General features: G+C 39.7%; 2 protein-coding genes and 1 non-coding gene across 4 annotated transcripts in view; 1 reads left to right on the forward strand and 2 right to left on the reverse strand.

The window, feature by feature from the left end:
* Positions 1–3680: 3680 nt before the first annotated feature.
* EEF1B2 (eukaryotic translation elongation factor 1 beta 2) lies at positions 3681–5592 on the reverse strand. The gene is made up of 4 exons (XM_077770177.1): positions 5392–5592; positions 4846–4968; positions 4080–4206; positions 3681–3806 (listed from the first exon to the last, which is right to left on the reverse strand). Exons 1-4 carry the CDS (start codon positions 5469–5471, stop codon positions 3696–3698), a joined length of 441 nt encoding a protein of 146 aa, XP_077626303.1. The 5' UTR covers positions 5472–5592; the 3' UTR covers positions 3681–3695.
* LOC144236549 (small nucleolar RNA SNORD51) lies at positions 3885–3963 on the reverse strand. The gene has a single exon (XR_013336604.1). It is a non-coding gene; the product is annotated as a small nucleolar RNA SNORD51 (small nucleolar RNA).
* Positions 5593–6025: 433 nt separating the features above from the next.
* NDUFS1 (NADH:ubiquinone oxidoreductase core subunit S1) overlaps positions 6026–19737 on the forward strand; it is a 29892-nt gene continuing 16180 nt past the window's right edge. Inside the window, exons 1-10 of one of the 2 annotated variants that reach the window (XM_077770179.1) lie at positions 6026–6134; positions 10186–10247; positions 10774–10865; positions 12595–12702; positions 13806–13882; positions 14941–15022; positions 15114–15244; positions 15684–15869; positions 17619–17753; positions 18419–18533. In XM_077770179.1, the coding sequence (XP_077626305.1) occupies positions 10187–10247; positions 10774–10865; positions 12595–12702; positions 13806–13882; positions 14941–15022; positions 15114–15244; positions 15684–15869; positions 17619–17753; positions 18419–18533 (987 nt within the window). In that variant the 5' untranslated portion in view covers positions 6026–6134; position 10186. Of the gene's footprint in view, positions 6135–10182; positions 10248–10773; positions 10866–12594; positions 12703–13805; positions 13883–14940; positions 15023–15113; positions 15245–15683; positions 15870–17618; positions 17754–18418; positions 18534–19737 lie in introns of both variants that reach the window. The other variant, XM_077770178.1, reaches the window with a different exon arrangement.

The following is a 19737-nucleotide window of genomic DNA, read 5'->3' on the forward strand; positions in this document are numbered from 1 at the left end:
AAAAAAAGGTGGCCTCTTTTATCTTATTTCTCCAAAGCCAGAAACAAGCAAACAAAAAAAATCTCTCGTTTTCCTATGTATACATATGCTTTCTGAGCCCACTGGTTCAAAAACAGGTCATTCAGTACAGTGGCTCACATGAAATGTGAGCATTGCTTATACCAGCAGAAAACGGAAAGCAATCGAAAGCTCCAATAAACAGACTGGCTAAATAAGCTATGAGACAAAGGGTTATATAACTGCTAGAAAATGAGGAAGCTTTATACGTACTGATACAGAATATTGAAGATACAATTTACAAGACATCCAAGTCTATTTCTGTGGACAAAGTAAAAGGCTCAGAACACTTTGTTATTGTAATGCTACAATTACTCTGTGCGTATGCTTACATTAGTTCTGGGAAGATCTAAGAACTTGTTGACATTGACCGGTTGCTTTTACGGAGGTAAACAGGAGGCCTGGGGTTGGGGGGTAGGGAGACAGCCTTCACTGTATAACCTCTTGATTTTTGAACTATGCTACTGTATCATCTATTTCTTAAAATATAAAATTAAGATACCACTAAAAATATTTGAGGCTGTGAAGATTTTTAGTCATGTTTCATCATTTATCATTTTAAGAGTTACGAGACAGCTGTGGTTTGACATTTCTAAATTTAACTCCTTTTACTTTTAACCCAATTTTTAATCATTAGTTTTTATCAATATTTTGCATTTTGGCTGAGCTCAATCCCTTTAACATACCAATGACTGTGAATGATTTGCAGCTACTTTTCACTAGTTGCTACATCTCGATCTTTCCATAGCAACATTTCCATAATCCCCAGGCTCTGGTTCTCCAGAAAACGAAGTGCACCGCCCTCTGCTGGCTCTCGGGACACTGACAAGTGCGAAATTTCTCAGGATGGTGGTGCATTGTGAAGGTGGTAGTCATCAATACATCAAAGTACTGATGAAATACACTTTCTTTCGAATTTAAACAATTTCCCACATGTAAAGTGATCTCCCATATAAAGAAAATCAAATTGAGAGGAAAATCAATTGGCAATTGTCCCAAATGTGCCAAATTGCCAGTTACACTGTCTGGTTTAGCTAGGAAAATTCTGACCTCAAGTCATTTCATCTCTGGTCTATGGGCGCCACAAAATTAAGACTTCCAGATGTCAGTAATTCCTAAACTCTTTCATAAAGACTACTGTAAACAAACAAAAAAGGCAAATGTTACATAAATTCCAAACTATGATGCAGCTGCTTCTAGTATTTGGCAATGCTTGACTTAGAGGTACTGCCTTCACCTCCGTGCTTACCTCCAGCATGACGTCAGTTATCAAAGTCCCCTCACCCAATAGGTTCTCAGTTTTCCAAATCCAAGTAAAATGTGCCACCTGGTCCCCACCTCTGCACCCAGGCTGGGCTTGTGAACCACAGCCTGAGAATTAGTTACCTAATGCCCTTCCCAAGACAGAATGCTACTCAATAATCATATTGCCAAAAACACTTACAAGCTCTCCCTTAACAGTAAATGAGGTGTTATTTTCAGCTTGCAACATCTGCCTTGACAAATGTTTGTAATTTGTCACAAATTTTGGGAACCCTTTATTTTTCTCCTCTGGGTTAGGTGTCCTTGAGTAACAAAGCACACCCCATCTCGTATTATATTTGCTCTCAAGCGGAATTTGTTAACTGTATGAAGTTTCAGTCTCAAGTAACCCCCAACTTGAAGATCCTAGGTGACAACAAATTACAGTAAAACCTTGGGCCACAAGTAATTCGTTCTGCAAGAGGAGCAAACATTTCTCATGAATTAAAAACATTTTTTATTAATGTTTATTTTTGAGAGAAAGAGAGAGAGGGAGAGAGAACCCAAAGCAGGCCCCAGGCTCTGAGCTGTCAGCACAGAGCCCGATGTGGGGCTCGAACCCACAGATCGTGAGCTGAAGTTGGATGCTTAACCAACTGAGCCACCCAGGTGCCCCTGCAGGTCTCATAAATTTTAATTTGATAAACAAGCAAGGCCTTGCAATACCAGTGGTACATGATACCTAATGCCAAATTAAAACTGAGCCAATGATTCTCCTCTTTCTTGCCGCGGGAATTGTGGGTGATTGTCTCACATGCTCATATGCCAGTCTCAGGCTGCGGTGTTTGGCAGAAGTCCATGATTTTCCAGAATGTTGGAATGTGCCCATAACCAGCACTAGTGTATTTTTTTTTTTTAATCACTTCAAAGCACCTTTGGACAGTCTTTTGTTTTTCCATACAACAGTAAACTTAGGAATGCCTTGCTTCATTCTAGGTCAGGCTGCCTGCACATATAGACCTTTTCCTCTGCTGCTTTATTGCCAGTTACACTAAATACAGTATATGACAAGAGTTAATGCTGTACTATAGTCGTGGCACCTGGATGGCTCAGTGGGTTAAGCATCTGACTCTTGATTTCAGCTCAGGCCATGATCTCCTAGTTCGTGAGTTCAAGTCCCCCACTGGGCTCCATGCTAACAGTCGGGAACCTGCTTGGGATTCTCCCTCTACTCCATTCAAAATAAAAAAATAAAATACCGTTGTCAACATTCATTAGCGATAGATAGTGAAAGTCGTCCTATATAATAGCCCTCTTCTCTCATCTCCTTCACACCAGTCATGAGTTTTCAAAGGTTAAGTGCAGGTTTATTTTTCTTCAGATTTTGTACTTTTATTAGTTTTGTAAACATTTTCACATGAATATTTTTGGGTTGACAAATCATCTGAGTTTCCAGTACTTCTTATGGGGAAATTCGCTTTGATACACAAGCACTTTGGGTCATAAGCATGTTTCCAGAACGAATTATGCTCACAAACCAAGGTTTTACTATACTTCCAGTCATTTAAGTCATTGGTCCATCTCAACACTTAATTTCCTTTTCCCCAATGTTTCATTAAGTATTCCAGCAAACATTAAGATACTCCCAACATCCTCACTGAGCAAAACCAGCCTAGGTATTAACTTTGTTAACTCCCTGCAAAAAAACCCAAGGACTGAACCATTATAAACCTGCAAGGGTAAAAATCTAGTCAAAAATTTATCACTTTCTGTTTTAGAGAGAGCACCTGCACACATGCCCAAGCAGGGCAAAGCAGCAGAAAATCTTTATTCATGTTTATTTTTGAGAGAGAGCACATGTAAGCAGGCAAGGCGCAGAAAGAGGAAGGCAGAGGATCCAAAGGAGGTTCTATACGGAGAGCAGAGAGCCCTATGTGGGGCTCGGGAACATGAGTTCATGACCTGAACTGAAGTCAAACACTTAACCAAAGTGAGCCACCCAGAGAATCTTAAGCAGGCTCCGTGCTCAAACCCACAACCTTGGGATCACAACCTGAGCTGAAAAAGTTGGGCACTCACCCAACTAAGCCACCCAGGGACCCCTAGTCAAATTTATTTTTTTATTTCTGAGAGAGAGAGGCAGCGTGAGCAAGGGAGCATCAGAGAGAGAGGGAGACACAGAATCAAAAACAGGCTCCGGGCTCTGAGCTAGTTGTCAGCACAGAGCCCGATGCGGGGCTCAAACCCACAAACTGTGAGATCATGANATAAGAGCAGCTGCAGACCAGTAGCTGTGGAAGTTTTATGAAGAGCCTCTTACATGTGCTCTAAAATACCGACCTATTCAACAAACGTGGAGGAAATTACTTTGGAGATCAAGCTTCAAATAAAATCACTCATATTATGAAATTAAAGCAGCACAAACTATGAAATGACCTACTTTTGGCTTTCTTGGACTCATACTGTGCCAGGCGTTCCTCTCTGAGTCGCTTTGCTTCTTCACTTTCCTGTAAAGAAGAATTAAATATATTTCACAAAGTTGGTTGCTCCTCAGCTTAAAAGCTAGGGACCATCACAACAAAGACCAGTCTCATCAGAAAAAAGCAAATCCATCACTAGCTCAGCCGAAAGATGGTGATTTGGTTTTATTCATCACATAAGCAGTGAGACTTTTTAAAAGTCAGGTAACAAAGTGGTGAAACCAGAATTCAAATCCAGGCAATTTCATCAGAGCCTATGATTAAGCTCACCAAGACACATGTTAATAATTTATGTCATACCTCCTCGTCATCAGATCCAAAAAGATCGATGTCATCATCATCTTTACTATCTGCAGCTCCACTTCCCGTGGTATCTTCCACATTAGCAGGGCCATACTTGCCCAAAGCTTTCTTCACTCCTGGGAGGCTTGGGGGAAAAAAAAAATTTACGTTCAACCACGATTAGGTCGGTATGACGTTCGTTTTCAGGCAAAACACCAGAACTTGTTTCCATCCCTATTTATCAATAGACCCCTTTTGCACCAAGAATTTACCCCTAACCATTCCCAGGTAAATATTTTTGTACGTTTTAACTCCTCACCCAACAGACATTAGTAGCATGTGAGACGTTATTACATTCAATACTCACTATGATTTACTCTTTCAGTACGAATATTTGAGATCTCATTAAGTATGCTCACTTCCATTCTTAGTGAACTGGAGTCCACTTCCCCAAACTTCCACCCTTGTTGGCAGTTTCAGAAGAATGGCCAAGTACTCAATCAATGAGCCACCCTCTCTCTCACCCCAGAGGGGGGCCCCCCAGGTCGGGCTCGAGGCACACTGTCTGGGCAGTGTGGGGAAAAGTTGAATGGCTGTTGTCCATGTTCTACCTGTTCTGTGAAAAAACGGAGGGCTTCAGTCTCTTGGCCTTCTCAAGTCACAAAGATATTTAGCTCACGACATCCCAACCAAACTAGTCTGGGTCCAATTCTGTCACGTGGAAATCCTGAGTCCAAGCTTAGAAAGCATTCTGCTCTTCAGATAAATACAAAGATAAGCTTACCTGGCCTTTTCCTTTTCGTAAGACTTGATGTGATTGTACCAACGTAGGGCATGATACAAGTCGGCAGGTGGGGGGCCAGAGACTGCTTCAAATACTGCCACATCCGCTTGGGACGGCACGTACCTGCCGAGAACACAAAAATAATTACACACGCCTGTAAAAGAAAACCACAAACGCTGGGAAATCAATGACAAACTCCACTCCCGTCAAACCCGTATTGCTGGGAACTGGCCCACTTGCTACCAGACAACCTGAGCTGACTCAGTAAACTCCTTAAGCTCAAGGACCACGTGCTTGGTCCTGCGCCCTATCCTGAGAGGTCCCTGCTTACTTTGTGGACCTCGGACTGTAACCTCTGACCGAGACCTACAGGCTCACATTCACTAACCGAGTAAAGATGAGGAACAACCCGACCGAATCCCGCCAGGGGAAAGAAAGCACAGGTTTAACCCTTCACCCTTGCAGTCCCGCTGCCTTTCCCCTGGCGGCGGCAGAGGCCGCGCCACGTGGCCGGACCGCGGGTGCCGGGCCCCAGCCCGTCCTCACCCCTCGATGTAGCTCTTGTCCGCCAGGTAGTCGTTGAGCACCTGCAGGCCGGCGGGGGTTTTCAGGTCTCCAAAGCCCATGGCGTGGGCTGATCCGGAAACCGGGCAGCAGCGGAGGAAAACACGAGCGCAAGGTACACGTCCCTTGCGCTCTGAGGAAAAAGGGGCCGCGAAAGGCCGGAAAATGCCTTATATAGAGACGTAGGCGTTTCCCTCTGCCGCACGGGGCCGAAGGTTAAAGGTCAAAGTACGTTAATATCTTCATTCCTCAATGTAAAGCTCGGTGGCTCTGAATTGAACAGCCCACAAATTATTCGCTGGCCTTTGTGTTTAGAAACAAGTTAATACAAAAGGACGTTTCTTAAATTAGTACAGCCACGGCCCCGGAAGACTAAAGGAACCGCCCCTTGAGGCGCCGGAGATGACCGAAGACGCTCGGCCTCAGGCGCCTGACTACTTCCGGCGGAACTGCAGTTCCAAACTGTATCCCCTCCACCTCCCGCCCCTTCGAAACTGCTCGCCCTTCGCCCCGCCTCTTGGCCAGCTGACGGAAATTGCCGAACTCAAGCCGAGCGGGAGACTGTCGAATCTGGGGTTTCTAGTCCCTCCTGGCTTCCCGTTCTCCGGGCCCGGCGGGCGAGGTTAGCCGAGGCCGCCATATTGAATAAGCAATCCGGTCTCTTTGAGGGGGTTGGTGCGGTGCAGACAGTTCCGCAGAGCGGCTTCGGCGGCTCCAGGGGGAAGGTGAGGTCGTGTTTGGGTGAGAAGGCTGAGGTGCCTTTTGCCATAGGAGTTGATTTCTTGACGAGACTGTTTCCTTTGGCCCAGGCGACTCATTCTACTCTTGTCCTTGACTGGGCGCCGTGTCCCACCCCGCCTCCGGAACCCCCGAGAGCCGGCAGGTGAGGGCTGGTAGCCCTGGTCTCTGGTCTTTTGGAGCGTAAAGCAGGTGGAGGAGTAGGAGGCACGGGGAGCGCTGGTCCGGAGGCAGGCTTCTGGGTGACCTTCAGTCTGCAAGGGAAACGCAGGTCATTGCCCTTTGTGGAGCCGCGGCCGTTTTGTTCTCCGGGAGAGGACCTATGTAAAGTGACTTGGGCCTGTGCAGTGAGCCTTGTCCCCACCAGGTTATCCCATACTTGGGACAGTACCTTGTTTGGCCGCTATTGCCTTAGCAACCATCCACTCCTCGGGGGTGGGTTTAGTTGATTTCGCTTTTGTGCATTGAGTGCGGGGGACGGGGGGTAACATTTTTCATTCCTTTCACTGGCGGAGAAACTGAAGAAAATGATATTTAAAAACTTCGCCCAAGGTCGCATTGCGAATAACATAGCTACGTTGCTTAAAAGTTCTTGGGATCTAATGCATGTACCGGGAGACCGTGGATGCGCCGCAGCTCTGCTCGAGGACGAGTGGAGGGCATTGCAAATGTAACGTGAATGAACTGTGTCTGATGAATAAACGTCAAGTTACTTCTTTACGGAATGTTCTTTTTTCCCACCGAATTGCGTGTGCATCTTAAGCAGGGTGTTGTTATAAGGCTGTCAGAGCACCTGCACTTTTTTAAATTCCAGCAAAGTAGAAGTTAAGTTTCGGCCAGAGATTAGAAATAGAATTCATTTAGCAAATAGTTATTGGACATCTACTATAAACTAGAACCGAATCCACGACGAATAAAATGGGTGATATGACTATGGAGTAGTTAGGAAATTTAAGATAGGCCGATCAAGGAAACTCTCCTTGAAGAATGGTTTTTAAGCCCGAATTTGAAGGACAAGGAGAGGCCAGAAGGATCTGAAAGAATAGCATTTCAGTCTGAGGCCACAGCCTGTGGGAAGAGGGGAGAGAGAAGCTGTAGGAACAGTGTAGAAACCAGGAGACCTCTTGGGGGGGCTTTTATAATAGTCCAGGCAAGATGATGGTGGCTTCCAATAGAGTGGTGCCTTGGAGCGAGAGAGGTGCATGGATGCAGGATATGTGGTGGGGAACACATCGAATTGTTCCTGTACTAAAAGATGTCCGGTCTAGTTTTAGAAATGATTGGGATGATCAGCATTTTCCCATTTAGAGGCGATTATCTCCATTCCTACGTGATAAATACACGTAAAGTACACGTATAGATAATAGATAAATATGCGTAAAGTACATATTAAAGTTTGGTGAAACTGTGTCTCATTGGGGTTATGCACTATTCCATTCCATGGTGGGTTTTCAGGAGACAACCTATTTCTGGTTGATTTCCTAGCTAAAGCGGGCAATGGTTTTGTATTGAAGACAAAATAATAGTAAGAAAGTGTTGATATTGTGTGAAATATTTATTATTGATTTTCAGTCTGTCATTACTCTTAATTCAGCAACTTCAGATTTACCTTTATATATCAGTAGATCTTAATGAAACAGATGCTACTCATTTTGGAACTTGATAAGATTATTTGATGGTTATTTTTTCAAGGGCTAGGTCTTCAGAAAAGGGAAATGACCAAATTGCACCATTCCTCTTCAAGAAGCTTAAAGTTTAGGTACTAAAATCAATTACCAAACCTACAGTTTAGTAGATGGAATAATAAAGCTATATACACAATGTGTGTGTATGGTACAGAGAGGGAGTACCAAGGAAGAGGACTTTGAAACTGATCTTCAGTGGCTTTCTGCCTATGTTGAATTTAGCTCTGATTGACATTTATTGAACTCCTACTAATAACACATAGATAGCCTAGCAAGTATTGTTTTCTTCCTGATCTGTATACATTAAGCAGAAACTCTGATTTACCAAAAATCACTCACTGGTATGTGGTAGCCTTCATGTCTGCAAATTCAGTGTCACAAGTTCTGAATTAATGAATTTTGTGAATTAACTGAAGTCTGAATTACAAAATTTCTGTTATTCCTCTTCTGTAATAAGTATGTGAAACTTTATGCTTAAAACTCAAGTATACATACTATCTTCCACTCTGTTTACTTTTGAAAGTCATTATGTTGATGCATTCTTTTTTTTTTTTTTAAGCTTATTTGAGAGTGCTTGGGGGCGAGGGGGTGAGATTGAGAGAGAATCTCAAGCAGGCTCCATGCTGTCAGTGCAAAGCCCCAGGTAGGGCTGGATCCCACAAACCATGAGATCATGACCTGAGTGGAAATCCGGAGTCGTTTGCTCAACCAACTGAGCCACCCAGGTGCCCCTACGTTGATGCATTCTGATCACGTAATTTTCCATTTTTAGAGGTTCCAAGTGAAAAATTATTCTTTTAATTATTTTTTAATGTTTATTTACTTTTGATAGAGACAGAGTGGGAGCTGAGGCGGGGTGGGGGGGAGGTTGCAGAGAGAGAGGGAGACACAGAATCCAAAGCAGGCTCTAGGCTCCAAGCTATCAGCACAGAGCCCGATGTAGGTCTTNAGCCCTTTATGATCAAGTGGATGGAAGTTTCTGTTTAATGTATGTATATGTTTAATTGATGTTATTTATATAATTTATATAATTCACTCCCATTTCTTTCAGTAATTCAACAAACGTTTATTATGGGAGACTCCTGTGCACTGCAGGATGTTTAGTAGTACCCTGGCCTCTACTCCCTAGATACCAGTAGCTTTCTGCCAGCTGTGACAACAGTGTGTACAGATATTGCCAAATGTTACCTGGGAAGCAAAACTGTACCTGGTTGAGAACCACTATTTTATTTATTTGTTTTTAAAATTTTATTTATTTTGAGAGAAAGAGTGTGAGTGGGGGAGGAGCAGAGAGAAGGAAAGAGAATCTTTAAGTTTATTTTGAGAGAGCACGAGCAAAGGAGGGGCAGAGAGGGAGGGAGAGAGATTCCCAAGCAAGCCCCATGCTTGCGGAGCCCCACATGGGTCTCAAAGCCACAAACCATGAGGTCATGACCTGAGCCAAAACCAAGAGTCAGTTGCCCAACTGACTGAGCCACCCAGGCACCCTGAGAACCAATATTTTAGAGCTTACTGTGTATCAGCCTTGGAAATGGGCACTGACGATATAAACATACGAGAAGTTCATTAATACAGTGAGGGTAGAACAGACATATAATTGCAAATCTGTAAAATAATTGTACTACTCAGCACAGAAAATGACACTCTAGATACTTTAGAGGCTTCAACATCTGAGCTCGCTCAGAATCTCATGAACATTTAGTAGATAACTGCATAGAACATGAAATGTTAGAATGAGTATTGATATGAAATGAAAGCAGAAACGTAGGTATTTATTACATAGTATTAAGGATAAGCTCACTTATTCTTAAAATTTATATTACTATGTAGTAGTATTTTACGTTTGATCATTTGTTGATAGTTAAAAACAATAAAACTGCGGGGCGCCTGGATGGCTCAGTCGGTTAAGCGTCCGACTTTGGCTCAGGTCATGATCTTGCGGTTCGTGAGTTTGAGTCCCGCATTGGGCTCTGTGCTGACAGCTAGCTTACAGCCTGGAGCCTGTTTCAGATTCTGTATCTCCCTCTCTCTCTGACCCTCCCCTGCTCACACTGCCTCTCTCTCTCTCAGAAATAAATTAAAAAAAAAAAAACTGCCCTTTACATAAATTTGTATACTAGCTACTCCTCAGCTCCTTGACATTGTACAAGTTAGTTATTCTCTCTCAAACTGAGTATTCTCATCTCTAGAATTTGAGGAAAACTATCAGGACTTGTGAATGTTCGATGAAATAATGTATGTAAAGTGCTAGAAAACTTATGAACTATTACCAAAAATTTTGTAATTAGGGTTTTATTTTTTCATATAACGTAACTTTCTTCTTCTTCTTCTTCTTTTTTTTTTTTTTTAGCAGTATGTTAAGGATACCTCTAAAAACGGCCTTAATAGGCCTTTCTAAGTCTCATAAAGGATGTGGTGAGTATTTTTCTTTTTTTGCATTTGTGGGTACTATTTTTGCATTTACTATCTTTGTAAATTCATTGGTTTATGTGATGTTTCTTAAAAGACCCTAAACTCATAATTTGTTTTAAATAAATAGAAACAAATGACCCTAGTTGAATAGAATAATTTAAAAAATATACCTTTAAATAGTTTATAGAAGTTGTCATGGAATAAAAAGTAGTAGGAACTGTCTATCAGTGCCAAAATGGAAAAAGCTGTCCTGCTTTTGAAAAGTAGTATTTTGAACTACTTTGAGTGGCATTAAAAATTTCAACTTAAACTACCATTAAAAGTGGGCAGCCGTATTCTACCTTGGTATTCAGGACTGGAAAACCTTTTACTAATTCAGTAGTTTATAAGTTGGCATCTAGAGAAATAGAGGGGAATTGAATAAAATGAAAAATTTTAGGCTTGTAGGTTAGAGTTAATCCATCATCTTCTGCTATAATAAATCTAACTCTGTTAATTTATTTCTCATTTCCATATTTTTGATGGTCAGTTCGAACAACTACCACAGCAGCAAGCAACCTAATTGAGGTGTTTGTCGATGGTCAGTCTGTGATGGTGGAACCAGGAACTACCGTCCTCCAAGTAGGAATATGTTCTCATTCTTTACTTTTACATATGTTCTGTTTTCTTATATCAATTTATTTCTGTTATACTGTTTATTTACTTTTATAATTTTCCAGGTTCTTTGATAAATGTTCAGAAAAGAACTATAGACAGTAAAATTATATGAAAATAAGTTGGATTTAAAATCTTGGCGTTTCAAAGTGAGCCATCATTTATCTATTTCTGATTTTCCTAGTGAATTATGGTAGTTATTTTGTTTCACTTCTGCCTTCCAAGTAAATACCCATTAGAAATTTGAAGTTACCAAAAATAAATTATAAGTTAATATAGTTAAATTTGGGGAAAAGATAATCTTTGCTTGTTGTGAACTGCTTGATGCTTTTCATTTCATGTGATTTTTCTATTTTTAGTAATATTTTTAAGAATGTGTCCTACAAAGCAGGTAAATAAATGAAATGTGTTTCATTCTTGAATTCGTGCTCTAAATGTATAATTTCTCCAGATTCCTTGAGAACTAACAAAGTTGGTTTTGAAGAAGTAATACTTTCATTCTGTCTGCCAAGTTATCAAGACCTAAATGCTCTTTATTAATTTAGCAGTGATTTTTAGACTATCTGCCAGGCATAGACATGTAAACAATAAATATATAACAGAGTATATGTTCAAGGTACAGTGGAGAATATTTTTGCTAGATATGTAGGAAGTGATGGAGATGTTAGGGATATCTCCAGTGATCCCTGAGGAGATTTTTAAAGGTTAAGTGTTTATATTTGGGCAAAGAAGCTTTAGTTTGCTCTTGTTGGAACATAAGGTATATATAGTAGATGAGATAACAGGAAATCAAATTACTCTAATAAAGAGATTCAATAATGAAAGAAGAGATATGTGATGATACTAAAGAGCTTATAGTTGGACCTATCAACAGTTTTCATGGCAATTAAGTACTTGACATTGATTGTAGAGGATGTTGGTTTGGAGAATAATAACACTTGTGTGAAAGACAAGGGACGAGTATCTTGCGTTAGTAGAATGAAAATGAAAGGCCTAAAATAGTGGCAGTGGGAATGAAAATAAGAGGATAGATTCAGGGAGAGTGAATTGTAGATAGACAGGCCTTTAGGCACAATGAAGAACAGGAAAATTTTTGTGGTTTCTGGCTTTGTTAGCTTATTTGGAGATGTATCATAGGGGACAAAGAGATTGAATTTTAACTGTCCATAGAGCATATCCATGCACAGGACTATTTAAGTCTAAAACTTGGAGAAGTGGTAGACTGTCAGGGCTCCAGATGAGGGTTTGGGTATAATCATTTGGAATGCGAACTAGTATGAAGGTTGGGACAAGATCTTGCTTGTACTAGACCCACTGCATCTAGTACATGGGAAGTCCAAGTGTGAAACCGTAGGGACAGAATTTGAAGGGTGTCTTTGTGGACAGTGATTCAGAGTGAAAATGAAGAGTCAGACCTTTAGCACAATCTGAGGTTTGTTTATTCAGTTACTTCTACATAAGGTGTAGGCCTCTGCTGAGGCCTCAGATGAGGCTTCAGAGCAGATAGGAGCAGGAATCAAGAGCAAAAGAGGAGGGAAATCTCTTTAGAGAGGAAGAATGAATAAAGATATAGGTATTTATTGACAGGAGAAATAAGGCAGGTGGTTATAGCCTATTTTTTTTCCTTGCTGTTTTAGGCAAGACAAGGATGAGGTCAGATTATTCTAATGCAAGAATTTTTTACCTTGTCTTCTAGGCTTGTGAGAAGGTTGGCATGCAGATCCCTCGATTCTGTTATCATGAAAGATTGTCTGTTGCTGGAAATTGCAGGATGTGCCTTGTTGAAATTGAGAAAGCTCCTAAGGTACTTGATACCTAAAATTCCACACCATGCTGTAGAAGGTCGAAAACTTTAAATCTTGCAGCGAACTTAATTTAGAATCGTAGTGGAGAAACCTAGCCCTGTTTAATTGTATCTAAATTTATTATTTTGTGCAGTTGAGTCTGTTCATTTCAAAACTGGAAATACATTGATGAAAGTGTTTTATAAATGCAAGCACTATGTAATTATAACAGATTGAGAAATTAAAGGTGAGTTCTTACAGTGCCAGTATTTCCAAATCGCCGTGTGACAACTAGGATGTGGAATTGTCAGGCAGTACGCTGGAAGCGCTCACGTAGTGCCATTTTCACTAGAGAAAGGGATTGCAGTGGAAGAGATTCACTTTCTTTTTAATTTCATTTTGTCTTTTACAGTTTTAATTCAGTGTACCTGATAATCAGAACACAGTTATTTGTGTTCTGTTTCATAGTCTCTATATAAAGGTGCTTTGACTAGAAGAAAAGAATTCAGAAGTACAAGACTTATTTTTTACCAAGAGAAATGTAGCGTTAGATTATCGTATCGTGACTGTGAAAACTAAAAACATGAATCTTCAAAAATACCGTGCTTGTTTTTAAACATATAACTTTTTTTATAATTTATATCCAAGTTAGTTAGCACATGATGCAACAATGATTTCAGTAGACTCCTTAAGCCCCTTACCCATTTAGCCATCCCCCCTCCCACAATCCCTCCATCAACCTTCTCCTTCTTCTCTGTATTTAAGAGTCTCTTACGGTTTGTCCTCCTCCATGTTTTTATATTATTTTTGCTTCCCTTCCCTTATGTTCATCTGTTCTATATCTTAAAGTCCTCATATGAGTGAAGTCATGTGATAATTTGTCTTTCTCAGACTAATTTTGCCTAGCATAATACCTGCTAGTTCCGTCCATGTAGTTGCAAATGGCAAGATTTCATTCTTTTTGAATGCCGAGTAATACTCCATTGTATATATATACCACATCTTCTTTTATCCATTCTTCCATCGATGGACATCAAGTGTATAACTTAATGTTTTATATGTTGGATTGCTTATAATTACAATTAAATACAAATACTTAGACATTTTTCCATTGAAATTCCAGGTTGTGGCTGCTTGTGCCATGCCAGTAATGAAAGGTTGGAATATCCTGACAAACTCAGAGAAATCTAAGAAAGCAAGGTACTTGAATGTTATCTAGCATAGTGACTTTTCTTAGAGCAGAAAATTGCACATTTCAGTATTTAGACCATACCATAGATGAGAAATTCAGTAGCAAGTTCTGAAAAAGTTGGCATGTTTGACTTCCAGGAGCAGTAGAAGTAAGTACATGTTGAGGAGGTGAAGGCAGGTGTTTATGGATTTGAGCCTAGAATGGAATTAGCATTAAGGGACGCCTGGGTGGCTCAGTTGATTAAGTGTCTGACTCTTGGTTTCAGTTCCGGTTCATGGTCTCATAGTTCATGAGATTGAGCCCCATGTTGGGCTCTGCACTGACAGAGCAAGGGCCTGTTTGGGATTCTCCCTCTCTCTGCCCCTCCCCTGCTCATGCTCTTTCTCAAAATAAATAAATAAACTTAAAAACCTCTTATTTAGTAACTTGTTCAACTTGTGATGAATAAAGAGCCTGGGGCTTATTGAACTGAGATTATTTTATTAAAGTAATACTATTACTATATAGGCATTAATTGTATTCATTTTTGCTGTGCATTTGTGTGGGTGCTTTTTTTTTTTTTTAATTTACTGTTTATTTTTGAAAGAGAGACAGAGAAACAAAGCATGAGGTGGGGAGGGGCAGAGAGAGAAGGAGACATAGAATCTGAACCAGGCTCCAGGTTCTGAGCTGTCAGCACAGAGCTTAACACAGGTCTCCAGCCCACAGACTGTGAGATCATGACCTAAGCCGAAGTCAGACACCTGATCGACTAAGCCAGCCAGGTACCCTGTTTTGTTTTGAATTAATGTTTTCTGAAGATCATTGAGCAACTTTGGGTAATTTTGTGTTTTTAAAAGTCATAAGTTTCTAGATTCTTTAATGATATTTTATTCCTGGACTTCTGTAAGCATTTTTTAGACTATGTGTCTAATACTAGAATGATGGTTGCATTGGCATTTCTGTAATAAAAGTAGAATTAATACCATATGAAAAGATACATCTCTGAAGGTTAGATAGCTTAAATCTAAGCTATTTCGAGTGCCAAGAATTTATATCATTTTATATATTACAACTTTTCATACAGAGAAGGTGTGATGGAGTTCTTGTTAGCAAATCACCCACTGGACTGTCCTATTTGTGACCAGGGAGGTGAATGTGATCTGCAGGTATGTTGTCTGACTTCATAAATCTTTTTGATTGTCTCAGGATTTAATTTCGTTAGCAGCATTGGAATAACTCTCTCCTAATCTACTTAAGGACCAGTCCATGATGTTTGGAAGTGATAGGAGCAGGTTTTTAGAGGGGAAACGTGCTGTGGAGGACAAGAACATTGGGCCATTGGTAAAGACTATCATGACTAGATGTATACAGTGTACTCGCTGCATCAGGTAATGTTTTTCTTTCTCTCTTCTGGAATATCGCTCACATACTTAATAGTCACAACATTTGGTAGAATAATAATACTAGGAAAAAAAGGCAACTTTTTCTGGTGGGAGAAGAGGGATGTTTTTAATGTTTTCTGCATAAGCCAATAAAATGAATTGTTCACTTTCAGTGAATATAACTTCTGTGGAATTTACAAATAAAAAGCTACAAGCATTAACTCCCTGATAACTCGCTGAGCTATACCTATGATTTGTGCAGTTTGTGTTATGCTGTGATTAAATTACATGCAAATATTGAACAATTTTTTCTTCAAGGACTTTGCTCACCATTGAAAATAAACTCATGTCTTTTTAGTGTTTTGAAAATCATTATCTTGTGATCATAGGAAAGGAGATAATTTTGCTGGATTTGGCCATTTGATGGTACATTTTTATCTTGCAGGTTTGCAAGTGAGATTGCAGGAGTAGACGATTTGGGAACAACAGGCAGAGGAAATGATATGCAAGTTGGCACCTACGTTGAAAAGATGTTCATGTCTGAACTGTCTGGAAATATCATTGATATCTGCCCTGTAGGTGCCCTGACTTCGAAGCCCTATGCTTTTACTGCCCGCCCTTGGGAAACAAGGTATTCAAATTTTTGACATTTTGTTTTTTGTCCTTTAATTGGCTAGTATTCAAAAAAATTTTAAGATTTATTTTCTTCCTGTATTCTAGTGTTTTGGTCTGCTAACTTTTTATGTACTTGCTTTAAGTAAAACCCTCTTAATGGAAGGTAAGTAGATAGATTAAAGGATAGGATGACCTGTGCAAATTAATTATAGTTTTCTTGGAAAATAATTTCAAAGTATTTAACAACACAATTGTATTCACTTGTTCTTCAAAAGAGTAATATTGTCTTGATTTTTAAAAATGTATAGGCTCTTTTCATTCTGTATTATTTTCAAATATGTGGCTATATCATCCTTTATTTAATCAATTCCTATTATTATTTCATTTGTTTCTATATAGTTATAAATTTATGATAAAAATTGTTCTTCATAAGTTTTCTTGTATATCTCTTGATTCTTCTAAACCAGGAAATGGAGTAGGTAGTTGCAACAAGTTTGAGTGTTTTTAAGGTTCTGGAAAATTCATTAAATTGCCCTCACATTTTTAAACTTCCACCAGAATATGGGTATATCTCAAAATTCTGGGTTTTTTTTTTTTAATGTTTTATTTATTTCTGAGAGAGAGAAACAATGTGAGCAGGGGAGGGTCAGAGGAAGAGGGAGACAGAATCTGAAGCAGGCTCGAGGCTCTGAGCCGGCAGCACAGAGCCCGATGCGGGGCTTGAACCCTCGAACTGTGATCATGACCTGAGCCGAAGTTGGACGCTTAACCGACTCAGCCACCAACGCGCCCCAAAAATTCTGGGTTTTAAGCCATGTATTTATATATATATCAAAGGATTAGGGGGATGGAGCACAGAACATAGGTGAGATGTTCAAGTAGAGATTTTTCTCTTTTGCCTTCTGAGTCTCCCATAATGCAAGCAGAAAAGAAACTTCCATCTCCACGGCCTTCCTCAGCCTGGCAGAACCCCCGTCCAGGTGGTAGGAAGGGATGAGAACAGGCCCGAAGACACACCCCCACTGATCTCTTTGCTTCTTGCTTGAAGTTCAGTAGTTTTTCCCTCACATAAAAGCTTCTCATGATGGTGCTTGCCTTTGGTAGATTTCCAAAGTGCTGAATTGATCGTTTTTGTTAATTTTGTCCAGCTTTATTTTTTTTTTTTTGTGGGAAGAATTTGTCAGGCTTTTTAATTGGCCATACCCAAAAATCTTACCCTCTTGCTATTTATTTTGATAATCATAGTTGCCCATTTAGAGCCGTTACCATTAGCTTTTATATTCTTTAACAGTTCTTATTTTTATGTATTTGTTCTTTTAAAGTTTATTTTTGTGAGAGATAGAGCATACACATGCAAGCACAAGGGGGAGGAGCAGAGAGAGAGAGAGAGAGGGAGGGAATACCAGTCTTCACGCAGGTAGCCTGGAATAAGAAACGTTGTCAGTGGGGATCCCAGCATGGATCTCAAATTCACGAACCATGAGATCATGACCTCCATCAAAATCAAGAGTCAGACACTTAACTGAGGCACCCAGGTGCTCCTAGATAACAGTTTTTAAAGCTTATTTTTAAAGTAGGAATTTATGTGATATATTCAAATATGAGGGTATTTTTTTTTATTGCAGTTTCTCCGAGTCCCATTATTTTTAGAAATTCAGAAAGGAAAGCCATTGTAAAAATTTTTTGTTTTTGATAGACCAGTTATCAGAAACCTTGTCCTTATTGCCAAAATCAGTATAGTAAATATAGGTGTTTATTTTCTCAGAAAGACAGAATCCATTGATGTAATGGATGCAGTTGGAAGTAATATTGTGGTAAGCACAAGAACCGGAGAGGTGATGCGGATTTTGCCAAGGATGCATGAGGACATCAATGAAGAGTGGATCTCTGATAAAACCAGGTATGTTCTACATTGTTTTCCTTTACTGTTGCAATTGATTTAAACTAAATTTTATAGTAACTTTAATTTTAAGTGACTGTCTTTATTCTTATAAATCAGTTAATAAATATAGATTATTGTAAATCTGTACTGTTTGTATAGAGAATTGGACAAAACTAGCGTTAATAGTGGCTTTCCTATTAACTTTGACAGATACGTTTTTCCTCCCAGATAGAAAAATTGAAGGGAATTAAGATATTTAATCTATTCCAGTTTGTTCATTGGAGAAAAGCTAAATATAAGTTAGAGCTTGCACATCATAATTTTTAAAATATCTGGAGGTATTCAAGTTTTATAAAAATGATTTGGAAAAAAAATGATTAAACAATTGGCTTCTTTCACTGTCACATTTTTTTGTGTTATAATTTCAAGATTATTCAGGTAGCTGAAAACAAATCACAAGAACCCAAACTTTTTAGATGATGTTTTCATTTAGATGATGTTCATAAAATATTTATTAATTCATCTTTCAGAAGACCTGAAGTAATTATTTGTTTTCAGGTATTTATTCTATTTGACACTTTAACCAATACTGTATTTAAATAACATTTGTTTTAGATTGTCAACTTGAAAACTATAGTTGCCTCTAGCAAAATTTGATAAATGGTGTATTTTCTGTTACCTAGATTTGCTTATGATGGGCTAAAACGTCAAAGACTTACCGAGCCAATGGTCAGAAATGAAAAGGGGCTTTTAACCTATACTTCCTGGGAGGATGCACTCTCTCGTGTAGCTGGAATGGTAAAAAATTGAAATTTAGAATTAATAGTATTTGCAGTTTTCAAGGGACATCTTTATAACAAAGAGGGGGGATGTATGTGTCTTTGCTTCTTTTCTCTTACCAAGATTGCCTTCCATTTAACAAGCGTTTATTAAGAACCATATGCCAGAGGGCTTCGGGGTGGCTCAGTCTATTGGGCATCCAACTCTTGATTTTGGCTCAGGTCATGATCCCAGGGTTGTGGAACTGAGCCTCTCATCAAGCTCTGCACTGAATGTGGAGCCTGCTTAAGTTTATGTCTCTTTTCCCCTCTGCCTCTCTCCCCCCTACTTGTGTTCACTTGCTCTCTCTTCTCTAAATTGAAAAAACAGGGGCGCCTGGGTGGCTTAGTTGGTTAAGCATCCGACTTTGGCTCAGGTAATGCTCTCGCGGTTCATGAGTTCGAGCCCCACATCAGGCTCTGTGCTGACAACTGAGAGCCTGGAGCCTGCTTTGGATTCTGTGTCTCCCTGTCTCTCTGCCCTTCCCTTGCTCGCTCGCTCGGTCTCTTTCTCTCAAAAATAAATAAAACATTAAAATAAATATAATAATAAAATTAAAAAACAAACAACCCAACAAAATAGAAAAAAGAACCAAATGCCAGATATGCTGGAAATAGGGCTATAGAGACTGCTAACATATTGTCCCTACTTCCCTCAATTTTGTAGTAGGAAAAGTGCATAGTCAGTCAGGTAACATGTGCTGCTATCGGTAGTTGTGCAGGAAATCGTGGATGAGAGAGCCTATGGGAGGGGTGCCTAACCACCACTAGTATACTAAGGATGCCTTCCTACATAAGGTGACTTAGGCAAAATCTAAGAATGAATGCAAACTTGCCAGAGCAAAAGTGGAGAGAATGGCTTTCTTGTCAGAGAAAGACAGCATATACAAAGGGCTTGAGGGAACGGTAGGTACTTCTGAAGAAGTTGTATTCAGCTCTATTTCCAGTCTTCATTCTCCAATCCTCATTATTGTGAGGTCCCTAATTTAAAACAGCTTCCCTCCAAGCTGGTGGTATTATTGGCCTCGTGTACACCTTTGCTTCTCACTTTCATAGTAATAATTAGTGTAAACCTTTTAAGTCAAAAGTTTGTTGCTTTTTTTATACCTAAAAATAACTGCTAAGGGGGACAAAAACATACGAGGCTCTTTAATATGGAGAGCAAACCAGAGGGTTACTGGAGG

Source organism: Crocuta crocuta, unplaced genomic scaffold, assembly GCF_008692635.1.
Source record: "Crocuta crocuta isolate KB4526 unplaced genomic scaffold, BGI_CrCroc_1.0 scaffold478, whole genome shotgun sequence".
NCBI lineage: Eukaryota > Metazoa > Chordata > Mammalia > Carnivora > Hyaenidae > Crocuta > Crocuta crocuta.

Bases quoted from the DNA above. Each gene is read 5' to 3' on its own strand.
- EEF1B2 (XM_077770177.1), bottom strand. From the start codon at position 5,471: ATGGGCTTTGGAGACCTGAAAACCCCCGCCGGCCTGCAGGTGCTCAAC. The intron at 4,969-5,391 runs GTGAGGACGGGC...TGTTCTCGGCAG, and splicing joins GACAAGAGCTACATCGAGGG to GTACGTGCCGTCCCAAGCGG. The intron at 3,807-4,079 runs GTATGACATAAA...TCTTCTTTACAG, and splicing joins TTGGATCTGATGACGAGGAG to GAAAGTGAAGAAGCAAAGCG.